This window comes from Desmodus rotundus, chromosome 1 (genome assembly GCF_022682495.2).
Source record: "Desmodus rotundus isolate HL8 chromosome 1, HLdesRot8A.1, whole genome shotgun sequence".
NCBI lineage: Eukaryota > Metazoa > Chordata > Mammalia > Chiroptera > Phyllostomidae > Desmodus > Desmodus rotundus.
The window spans coordinates 177,262,360-177,275,187 of NC_071387.1; the positions used below are offsets into that span (position 1 = coordinate 177,262,360).

A 12,828-nucleotide genomic window follows, 5' to 3' on the forward strand; every position below is an offset into this window, starting at 1 on the left:
GACAGTGGCATTTTAGAGTCTAGAATATGGGTAATATTTACCTGTGGTTTCAGAAGAGCTGGGTCCATTTGAGCCTGCAGAAAGCAGCATGGTATGTGCAACCTGAAAGTATTTCAAAGCCCGGCTTTAAATCCAGCTACACTGCACATTTCCATGTCGTAGGGTTTCATGACTCCCTGAGCCTTCTGAAACCCCCTGGGAGACTGACTGAGGGTACTGACTGCTCACTTTGCCGGGTAAAGGACGTTAGAGAGAAAATTTCCATCGATACACACAATCACTTTATTTTTTTCCTCCATTTTTTTATCGTTGTTTGATTACAGTTGTCCCCATTTTTCCCCATTACTCTCCTCCACCCTACCCACCCCCACCTCCCACATTCAATCCTCCCCCTCCATTGTCTTTATCCATGGGTCCTTTATGCATGTCCCTGATGACCCTTCCACTTCTTTCCCCTGTTACTCCACTCCATACTCCCCTCTTGTTACTGGCGGCTAGTTCTTTATTTCAGTGTCTCTCATTATATTTTGCTTGCTTGTTTGTTTTGTTGATTAAGTTCCACTTATAGGTGAGATCATATGGTATGTTTCTTTCACCACCTGCCTTATTTCACTTAGCATAATGCTCTCCAGATCCATCCATGCTGTCACAAAGGGTAGGAGCTCCTTCTTTCTTTCTGCTGCGTAGAATTCCATTGTGTAAACGTACCAATTTTTTTGATCCACTCATTTACTGATGGGCACTTAGGTTGCTTCCAGCACTTGGCTATTATAAATTGTGCTGCTATGAACATTGGGGTGCATAGGTTCTTTTGAATTGGTGTTTCAAGGTTCTTAGGGTATAATCCCAGCAGTGGAATCAACAGGTCAAAAGGCTGTTCCACTTTTAGAATTTTGAGGAAATTCCATACTGTTCTCCACAGTGGCTGCACCAGTCTGCATTCCCACCAACAGTGTATTAGGGTTCCCTTTTCTCCACAACCTTGCCAACATTTATGGTTTGTTGATTTGGTTATGATGGCCATTCTGACCAGTGTAAAGTGGTATCTCATTGTGGTTTTAATTTGCATCTCTGTGAGGGCTAGTCATGCTGAGCATCCTTTTATATGACTCTGGGCCTTCAGTATATCCTCCTTGGAGAATTGTCTGTTCAGATCCTTTGCCCATTTTTTAATTGGGTTGTTTATCTTCCTGGTGTGGAGTCATGTGAGTTCTTTATATATATTTTGGAGATCAAAACCTTGTCTGAGGTTTCATTGGCAAATATGTTTTCCCATATAGTTGGTTCCCTTTTTCTTTTGCTGATGTTTTCTTTAGCCATGCCGAAGCTTTTTAATTTGATGAAGTCTTATTTGTTTATTCTTTTCTTTATGTCCTGTGCTCTAGCGGACATATCGGTAAAAATATTGCTGCATTGAATATGTGAGATTTTCTTGCCTATATTCTCCTCTAGGACTTTAATGGTATCACAACTTATATTTAAGTCTTTTATCCATCTTGAGTTTGTTTTTGTGTGTGGTGTAAGTTAGTGTCAAGTTTCATTTTTTTGCATGTAGCTGTCCAGATCTCCCAACACCATTTGTTGAAGAGGCTGTTTTTACTCCATTTTATGCTACTGCACCCTTTGTCAAATACTAATTGACCATGGAGACATAGGTTTATTTCTGCGTTCTCTATTCCGTTCCATTGATCTGTGTGTCTGTTTTTATGCCAGTACCAGACCATTTTCATTACAGTGGCCTTGTAATATAGTTTAATATCAGGTGTTGTGATCCCTCCTCTTTGTTCTTTCTCAAAATTGCTGAGGCTATTCAGTGTCGTTTATGGTTCCCTATAAATTTTTGAAATGTTTGTTCTATATCTGTGAAATATGTCATTGGTATTTTAATAGGGATTGCATTGAATCTATAGGTTGCTTTGGGTGGTATGGACATTTTGATGATGTTAAACCTCCCAATCCATGAACATGGTGTATTCTTACACTTATTTGTGTCTTCCTTAATTTCTTTCTTCAGTGTTGTATAGTTTTCTAAGTACAGGTCTTTTACCTCCTTAGTTAGTTTTATTCCTATTTCTTGGTTAGTATTTTATTTTTCTTGTTGCTATAGCAAATAGGATATTTTTCCTGATTTCTGTTTCTGATATTTCATTGTTGGTGTACAAAAATGCCTTTGATTTCTGAATATTGACTTTGTATCCCACTGTTTTGCCAAATTCACTTATAAGGTTGAGTAGGTTTTTTGGTGGAGTCTATAGGGTTTTCTCTGTATAGTATCATTTCATCTACAGACTGTGACAGTTTTACTTCCTCCTTTCCAATTTGTATGCATGTTATTTCTTTTTCTTGGCTGATTGCTGTGGCTAGAACTTCCAATACCATCTTGAATAAAAGTAGTGAAAGCAGACACCCTTGTCTTGTTCCTGATCTTACTGGGAAAACTTTTAATGTTTGCCCATTGAATATGATGTTGGCAATAGTTTTCTCATATTCCATGTCAATAAAAAAGACAGAGGATATTCTCAGAATGATAGAGTGTTTTCCAAAGAAATTTAGCTTTTTTAAAACCTCACCCCATGGTCCATGTTTTTTCCTGCTTTGTCACAGAGCATTCTGTTGGAAAGCACCAGGTCTCATCCTGGCATTTGGAAATTACTGACCTCTGCCACTTGCCAAGGACATGACCACCAAGGAGACTTTAGTTATCAGAGCCTGGTTCCTTATCTTAGAATGGGAATATGAGCATCCATGCAATGCAGAGCTGTCAGAATTAAATACCAGTATCAGTAGCACACTGTCTAGTACATAGCAGGCATGCAAAACATACTGCACTCACTCCTCTCTGCTTGATCATGCACTTCCTTTTTAAAAAAAATTACTTTATTGTTGTTCAATTACAGTTGTCTGCATTTTCTCCCTACCACTCCCCCCAGCCCCAGCCAAACCCACTTCCCTCCCTTGCTTCCTCCCTCCCCCTTGGTTTTGTCTATGTGTCCTTTATAGTAGTTCCTGAAAACCCTTCTCCCCACTATCCCCTCCCCCCTCCCCTCTGGCTATTGTTAGATTGTTCTTAATTTCAATGTCTCTGGTTATATTTTGTTTGCTTTTTATTTTTATTGATTAGGGTCCAGTTAAAGGTGGGGTCATATGGTATTTGTCCCTCACTGCCTGGCTTATTTCACTTAGGATAATGCTCTCCAGTTCCATCCATGCTGTCACAAAGGGTAGGAACTCCTTCTTTCTCTCTGCTGCATAGAATTCCATTGTGTAAATGTACCATAGTTTTTTCATCCATTCGTTTGCTGATGGGCACTTAAGTTTCTTCCAGTACTTAACTATTGTAAATTGTGCTGCTATGAATGTTGGGGTGCATAGGTTCTTTTGGATTGGTGTTTCAGGGTTCTTAGGGTATAATCCCAGCAGTGGAATTGCTGGGTCAAAAGGTAGTTCCATTTTTAGTTTTCTGAGGCAATTCCATACTGTTTTCCACAGTGGCTGCACCAGTCTGCATTCCCACCACCAATGAACTACATGCACTTCCTTTTAATCTACCAAATCTTTTTACCACATGAAGATCTTTAAAAATATTGTTGTGGTAGCTACACATAAATCTTTTCCCCAGGAACACATCCTGGAGAAAAACCAAGAGGTTAGGGCCACTGATGCTAAGAATAGGCCTGTCAAATAAGATAACCTGTGAGAGAAGAACCTGTTCCTGGGACACGGAGGGAGGGCACTGGCGGAAGCTTGCTGTGTTCTGAGCCCGTGTCCCCTTCCTTCTTCCTCATGCAAGTCAGCACTCAGAGCAATGTGACAATAATTTGTGACATCAACATTCCTGGAAGTCTATTGTGTTGGCTTTTAGTAAACAAAACAACTACATATGCTTAGTGAGTGTGCCTACACACATGCATGAAACCATTTTTAACTGACTGAAAGTGGAAAATATTTTTATAGATACTCTTGAAAACAAATCGTCTTTCACGCCACCGTGTAACTGACACACCTGAGGGCATTCTTTGGCATCCTGTGCCTTCTCTAACAAACTTGGATTTTTGTTTCATGACAAGAAAAGAACAGATTACACTTCAGAGTAGAGAGTTTTTTGCTTATGTTGCACTAACTCCAGTTCCCTTTGCTCTATCGTTGGTTTATGTGACAGGAGCACACGGGGGCCACGATTGAGAGCTACTGTTTTAGGGTTTTGGGGGGCTTTTTTGGCCACTATCAGGCCAGTCTTTAATTCTTAAAAATGTGAATAAGAAGTAAGCAAACTATTTAAATTTCAGAAGACTAAGTAATTTCTCAGGTCACATCTATGTCTAAAGTTATCTGATTTTTTTTGTTTTTCATTGAATTAAGACTTTACTTTTTGGAGCAGTTTTAGATTCATAGCAAAATTACGAGTAAGGTCCAGAGGTTTCCCATGTGCCCCCTGCCCTCCTATCCCAGTGGTGCGTTTGTTACCACCAGTGAAACTACACTGACACGTTGCGTCACGTTTTTAAGCAGCCAAAATACAGGGTCCAGCACAAATCACACTCCTCCTTTGTTACATGAAAATCTCTTATTACAAAATCATGAGCATGTACTTCTGTGACATAACAATATCACACCCAAGCACACCATATGGCACTTTAGGTGGGATGTTCAAATTACTGTCCGTCTTGTGCAGACATTCACAGACCCTGCCCACCACACTCAGTGGCGCTACTTCTGCTGGACGCTGTACACCTTAGAGTGTGATGTGTATAGAGCAGGTGATCTTGAAAGAGTTTTTCCCTTGAGTAGTATGGGCAAAATAATATAGTAAATTCTCATGATGCTAAGGATGGTAGAGGTGTTTTTCCCCACAGCAGCTTTCCTCCCTCATTTGAAATAGAAATGGCAGAAACACACATACACGTGTGCACACATGATAAGTTTACATATAGGTATTTAAATATAAATGTACATGAATACCATCTTCACAGGCCTTTGTTACATATGACATGTGTACAGCCTTGCTATATTCTGAATATGGACATACGACATTTAACTATCAGCCAGGCTATCACCTGAGTGCACAACAAAAATTATTTCATCTCATTTTGTTTATTATTTTATTTTAGGGTTTAGGACATGAAACTTAGTAGAGAGGCAGAGCTTGTTTTGGTTTGTAAGTCGTTGGTGATTTGATGTTTTTCTTTTGCGTGTATATGTAACTCTACTATTTGTTGTGTTCATCGTACATATCACCTGTGTGACAGGGATTAAGCTCGTGCATTGTGTGGGATGTGCTTTGGGCATTGATAAGTGCATTCTAGATGCAGAACTGCAAAGTGTTCAAGCACAGAGCCTCTGAAGTCACGTTGCCTAAGTTTGAATCTGGGCCCCATTGCTGCACGAGCATGTGATATTTGGTCCTTCCCGGGGGCCCCCTTTCCTCACCTACAAAACGAATTTAATAAGAGGTGATCAGTGGGCAGTGCTTTGCATAGTGCCTAGCAGGTAATAACCATTCAATAAATGTCAGTTATCATTATTGTTTTATAATAATTACAATTGTTTGTAATTATTACCATATTAGTTATACTTTTGTTGGATTTTATACTCTGATTTTTAAAAATAATTATATTAAAAGTCTGTTTTAAGAAATAAAAAATAACAGTAACTTATTATAAGAGTTCCAGTGCTAAAGCTGAGAAGATATTGAGTTACTTTGCAGGACATCAGTGAAAGAGATTTTAGGATAAGCTACCACTCAGTTCTATTAGGGCAAAGAAAGGTTAAAGGTACAGAAGGGAGGCCTTTTCCACAAAAAGTTAATAACTTGGATGGCCTCATTCATCTGTTTCTGCAGAACGGGGCATTAGCTTACTTACCTGTTAACATTGTGGAAAGGGTTATATATTGGTTTATCCTTTTTGTGCTAGTATGGAACATAAATACAAAGGTTTTTATATTTATATTCAAATGGGGGAAACATTTCAACTTCAGGACTAACAACTGTGATTAGCATTATCAAAAAACTGTCAAAACTGCATGTGTAGCTGCAAACAACTGGCTTTGAGTTTAACATGGAAACTTTTCAAATTGGAAGACACTACCTTGCACCATAAAGAACTGCTTTAATTTTGCTCTATAGTAATTTACATTATTTTTGGATCTCAGTAAAATGTTGCTGGATATTCTTGCCAAAATGTAAATTTTGGTAGCTGTGACTTTTGACCAGAGGACTAAGCTTTTGTGTTAAATGGATTTCTTTAATTCTAGGTGACAAGAGCTTCAGAGAGGAAAATCACATTCAAGTGTGACTAAGATTGGCTTTGTTATGCAGGAGCTTCATTCCCTGGGGTTCGCAAATGGAGGTGTTACTTAATTTTTTTCTTGACTGACAAAGGAAGCAGTTCTAAATTAAAAGGCCAAACAGCACGGAGGAGCCATAATCCCCAGGTTAATCTGAAACCAGAGAGGCAGTTTTTCATTCGCCGTTTGTTGCTTTGTTTTGGCAGTATACGTTTTTCTACTAGCAGTTAATTCAAATCATAATGCCTCCTTCGTAAGTAATTTTAAAGTGTTCATTATATTCCTAAACATGACATTTATAATTTCTCAGAGCCACCATTGTTTTTTAGAAAAATAGGTCACCGTTTCAAAATGATATCTATGGGAAAATACAACTTGGTTTTGCAAAGTGTGCTAGGTAGCCAAATTTCCAGAATACTTTTATTGTCTGAAACCATAGTTTCATGATTTTAATTAAAAATGGTAATAACAAAATTTTCAACATCCCCATGAATTTAGTACTCAATGAACTTAATTTCTCATGTAGTATTTTATTAGACAGAATAAATGAACAACAATGAATCTGAGCAATTCATGCAATTATTTAATTTTTAAAATTTTAAAATAAAATCAGCACTTACATTTTATTTGTTTAAGATTTTATTTATTTATTCCTAGAGAGAGAGGAGGAGGGGAGAAAGAGAGGGAGAAAAACATCAATGTGTGGTTGCCTCTCACACACCCCTACACTGGGGACTGAACCTGCAACCCAGGCATGTGCCCTGACTAGGAATTGAACCCATGACCCTTTGTTTCTCAGGCCAGCATTCAATCCACTGCGCCACACCAGCCAGGGCAGCATTTACATTTTAATACATTTAGATTGAGAGCTACTTGAAAACTTTAGACTGGAATCATTTAAAACGCTTTAAAAATATAAAGGCAGGCAAAATACTTCATGATTCAATGTTTAATATTAAAAGCAAGCTATAAAATGGAACGTACAGCATGATTTCAATTGTGTAAGAAATCATGCATCCCACACAAATCATGTATAACATGCATGCACTCACATACATCCAGAAGGAAAACATTACCGACAGTTATCTTTAGGTGGTTCTTTAAGTCATTCTGTATTTCTCAAAGTTCCTACAGTTAATTTGTGTTTTACATTCAAAATAGACTTATTATGTTTAAAAGACCAAGCACCTTGGTGTTCTGTGTGTGTCTATTTCACATCCGTACTTCAGTGTGCGTGGGAGCAGAGTGTGGGGAGGTCTGATCCTCCCGCGGCTGATTTGTGAGTGTTGTCGAATGGCTGAGGCACCGGAAACATGTTTATGACACACTCAAAATGAGAATATACTTGTTTCCCTGTCATTCTAACAGAGGTGAGTCAAGGGGGAATTGATAAATGCGTAAGAGTGTTCACCGTCAGCAAAGAAAGATACCAGTATTTCAAAATGCCCAAATACCACTTTCATGTTTATCAATTCCCCAATCTTACTGACAACCTCCAGAGGAGAGTTTCTTCCTAGTTTTGTAGGAAGAGAGAGTGAAACACAGAAGATCAAGAAGTTTTCGCAAGACTGAGAAAGTAAGCCTCAGCCCGTGGCTCCTCTTCAAAGCGCTGGGTCATGAAACCGCTCGTCATGCTAAAATGCGTGATGCGTGATGTTCAGAGGCGGCAGCTATTTTGTAGCCACTGAGGCTCTTAGTATCACAGGATTAGGGTTCTTTGCTCCATGAGGTATAAGCTTTCTTCTAATCACCTGCATCTCCTTTTCCTTCTGGTTTGGTAATAAATAATAAAGCATGGAAAGGTTGCTGCCTAGTGTGTTTCAACAAAATCTTGAACTAGTTCACAGAATTATATTTTCGGGTGCTGCTCTTGGTTGAGCTTATTTTATTTTGTAAGATGACAGGGCTTTGCCACATTGAGGTACTTGCATAGTTTCTGGATCCCAGTGAGGTCTCTGTTAGAGGGTTTGCTTTAGGATTGTTCTCCTTTAGCTTTTTTTTTAAATTATTGTTTATACAGTTACAGTTGTTTCCACTTTTTGCTTCTTCTCCCCTTCCCAGCCTCCACCCAGCCCCACCCACTTCCCTCCCTAAGTCAATCCCTGTATCCTTGTCCCAGTCGTGAGTCACTCGTAAATGTTCTCTCGTTAATCCCTTCGCCATCTTTCATGTTTTTGGCTTTCTATTATGGAAAGATCGAGGGTAGAAAAGGAAATCAGTAAATTATATACAAGTGGGGGAAGGATGGTCAAAGGCAGAGGGATTTTTCTTGACCCTACTGTCATTCCACTTTGGAAAAAGAAAATTCAATAGCGCACGTTAAGCTTTCTCTTCCCCTACCTCCAGTAGTGCTGGCTCGGACTCACTCAACAAGAAGAACTCAGCGAGAAAAGGATATAGTATATAACCTGCCCTTTACTGAGAACATTTGCCACTGAAACACTGGAAATAATTTTACTATTACCAAAATGAGACAATTGAGATATTTGTCAGAAACAGTTTCTGGGTAATTCAAGTTCTTGCAGAGTGTAGGGGAGAAGCAGCCCTCTCCAAACCCAGGGCTGGAGGGGGTGACTCTGGTTCAGCCCATGGTAACCGGGGCAGGTGACTAAGCACCTCCCTCTACACCATGAGGCTAGAGACCAGCATGGCACTGGCTCTGCTGTGACTGTCACCAGAGTGCCAGTCTCATCACATTCATACACACACACATACGATGTCAAACCAGACTTTTTATGATCCCGCCCCCCAGCCCTCACTCTTTCCCCAGCTTTCCCCAGTAACTACTCCAATTCTAAAAGAAAGGTGATTTTTCCCCTAAAGCACATATATCCCAGGTGATTTTTTTGTTGAAGTTTGTTGTTGTTACGTTTGTTTGTTTGTTTGCATTTGAACAAAAGGCAATATGTATAGAAAGAAATATGCAATATGCAATTTACCGTGTGTGCTGCACACCCACATTTTTAGCCCAAACTTTCAGGAAAAAAATCTTTCATTTTAATTTTCTCAATTCAATTATTTATTTATTTATATTTAAATACTTGGGTTTTGTATTATAAAGGAATTTTAGCATTTATTTTTGAACATATTATGGTACAAGAAATATTATGTAACAAATAATTACAAAACAAAAACAGATGCAAGACATTTCAGGTACTGCCCATGTATAATGTGCATCTTATTTTTCCCTCAAAAATTTGAGGGGAAAAGTACACATTATATACAGCAAAATACAGTCACTCTCTCCAGAGAAGTCATGTACCAGCGGGAACAATTTCAGGTCTCCAAGTGGAGAAAACTGCACAAATTTGCATCGAGTTCTCGCCAGTTGACAGGAGTTCCTAACAGTCTCTTCCCATTTTAGGAAGCAACAGTGTTCTTCCTGTGTGCTGTTAGAATCCCTTCTAATACTTCGGTTACCTAGGTTTCCCTTTTTAAAATGTTTCTTGTTGGGAAAATTGTTTAAGTGCGGCATTTCAGAATCAATTTCTAACGTAGGTTTTTTTGGTGTGTATACAATTCATTCCTTTTAATTCAATTCATTAAAACTCACACATACTTTAAGCCAAATGTATGTAACAGAATGATTTTCTGTGAATTTTAGCCACCAGATCTAAGTTTTTATTATCATAAGTAAACTATAGGATACAATTAAAATGCACTTGCATTTCTTTTCTGCCATGTACAAAATTATATATGTGCATATATAAACATACATTGTATACTTCTAATAGTGAGTCTAAAAAGACACCTTGATATTGAAGTACAGACTGAGACCAAGATTTTAAAATTTTATATTCAATATATATTCAAAGATAATGTAAGCATTACATAATTTTTGAAAAGAAAAAGATATGTGTAGCCTGCCATTTATTGAGAACATTTGCCACCAAAATGCTGGAAACAATGTTACTGTTACCAAAATGAGACAATCAAGATATTTGGCAAAAACAAATTTCTGGGTAATTTAAAAAAGTGACATACCTTCTTCACTAAAATTATAACTGTCTCTCTTCATGCTTGATAGGGAAAGAAAGCAAGACTCATAAATTATCCTAAATATTATATATTCTAAATATGTCTTCTATAGTTCTTGGGAATGAAATATAATCAAAGAAAGAGTTAAGTGTTTTAATAAACATTCACACCCTTTTGGGCTTAGAGTGATTCAAATCCAATGTGATTCATGTAAAAAAAAGAAGACATTTCCAGGGATGATGTGCCCTGGTCAAAGTGACTTAGTTTTTAGAAAATGACCTTCACAGTCCATTTTAAAGAATAAAATGGGAAACACACTGTACCTTGGGAAAACATCTAGATTTCATACTACTTTCATTGTGGCTATCTGAACAATCTCGGCAAAGAGCGGGTGACCCTCAAGAAAATGTAATTCTGAAACTTACAGGGTACAAAGTAACACAGGTTTCCTTTAAACTGTGTTCCAACATTTTTCTGCTTTTATTCTCCCACACTTTGAGTTTCAAGATCTCTCATTAACAACTGGTCTAATTATTGGCGATGACCTGTTTACTCACATCACCCATATGCCAAAGCTTATCCTGAGTGCTGGTTTAGGCCCTTTGCAGAATTGGACGTGAGTGACTGAACGGTTCATTTGTAGTGTTCTCAGTGAGGTTCACGTCCAGCTTTCTGTGTAGAATGATCGCCTTCACTTCTGATTACAGAGCTTCAGCTGGCTGGATCAAGAAATGTCCCGTGGAGATCTGGGAAATCCTCCCAAATTATTCATGCTAAGAAATAGCACAGAAGAACTCTGGGCCTCGGTTTCACACTTTCCTCCGAGTGAAATGTTTGCACACCTTTCCTTGCCTTCCCCTGTCCCGCTGAGACCCGTCATGCTGACACCTCACTCCTGCATCCCCGGGCATGGTGTACAGCCGAGGTTGCTGCAGCAACAGCACATACGGGGTGACATTCTCCCGTAATTACAGCTGCTGGGACGTGAGTCAGTAGAAGAGTTGTACTGGGTTTTTATTAGTGTGTGATGCAGTCCCCTGTCGTCCACAGTTCCTAGCCTGTCCAAGACTCGCTCAGGATGATGCAGAAACTCGGTGCTCTTCACCTTCAAATGTTAGATGGTCCAGGGGCCTCTCACCGAAACCACTGCCGTTGCTAGCTCCTTCCACAGCTCTCTTTCCTGATGACTACAGTAAGAGGCCAAGACTAGAACTCAGGCCCCACTGCTGGAACTCCGCTTCTACTGTTGCATATCCTGTGTGCTTAATAAGAACAGTGACCTTGGCTGACGATCCAGACACCCCTCTTTTACCCAGGGAACCGGAAAATGGTTAACATTCCAGAAGACATATTTTCACTCCTGTGGCTAGGAAGAACATATGCTGAAGAATAAGGATAGAATTACTGTAATTCTCTGTAGGAATTTATGAAAGTGGAACTTACCATTGAATATCGATCAAAAGTGGTCATAGAGTTATCAGGAACTTCTAACACCGGATTTGGTTTCTTTTTCAGACACGGAGATGACTTGATTGTGACTCCATTTGCTCAGGTAAGCAGAGTTTGGTGAATGGACAGGCTTCTCATTCGAAAATTTAATTTGGGAAATGAGTTCTTGTTCTTAATTTAATTTGCAATCAAACACAAGTGCAAATACAAATTCTCTGGTTCATTCAAGTAATTCAAAGCCAATACTAGAGAATGTGACCTTGACCATGTTGATTTGTTTCCTATAAACTCATAGACTCGAAGAGTTTCTTTGCTTCAAATTACAAATTACCTAAGTGACATATTTCAATGGGACCATACTTTCTTTACTGACATAGCACTAGAAGCAGAAGGCTACATGGCGGATTAAATAACATTTAGTATAATTAGGTATATGGTCAGTGCTTGAAATAGAATATTCCAATTCAGCCTGATGCTTCATGCATGCCATTTCTACAAACATTAACTGAGTGATGTGTTTGAGTTCCTTTGTTCCTTTTAGGTATGCACATCATGAAAATACTTTAAACACACAGCATAATACTAGAAAGTGATAAAATGATCTAGAGCATTTTGATGTATCTATAAAATGGTTGATGACCAGATATGTTTTGTATGGACCAGTGCTCCTCAACCCTCGCTGTGCATCAGAATCACCTAGAAAGCTTTCATTCTCGGGGGCGCCCCTGATCAAGTGAATTCAAAAATTCCAGGATTGGATCCAAGTGCTTATATTTTTTAAAGGCCCCAGTATTTGTCCAGGAAAGTTGAGAACTTCTGGTGTAGACAGACTTAGGACAGAATGGGATAAAACTGATTTAATTTGAGGCATGAAACAGGTTTAAAGCCAACATTGACTGTTCATAGGAAATGCCAAATATTGGAATTTGAGTGATCCAGAGAGGTTATAAAAAAATAATCATGTATGACTAGTTCTAGTGCCTTGGGCAACTAATTTAACTTTAGTACTTCTTTCCCTTTGGTGAAATTGGAGGGACTGTCTTTCCCTGTGGAAAGATAGGGAAAGGTATACCCCAGATGAACCCCATTTCCCCCTCTTGCTAAGTGAATGGCCTT

General features: G+C 38.8%; 1 protein-coding gene across 16 annotated transcripts in view; it reads left to right on the top strand.

The window, feature by feature from the left end:
• Window positions 1-12,828, top strand: part of PDE4D (phosphodiesterase 4D) — a 1,245,374-nt gene that overhangs the window by 1,059,640 nt on the left and 172,906 nt on the right. For all 16 annotated transcript variants that reach the window (XM_071219656.1, XM_071219665.1, XM_071219669.1 and 13 more), the window contains one exon: window positions 11,779-11,815. In XM_071219656.1, coding sequence (XP_071075757.1) covers window positions 11,779-11,815 — 37 coding nt within the window. The remainder of the gene's footprint in view (window positions 1-11,778; window positions 11,816-12,828) is intronic.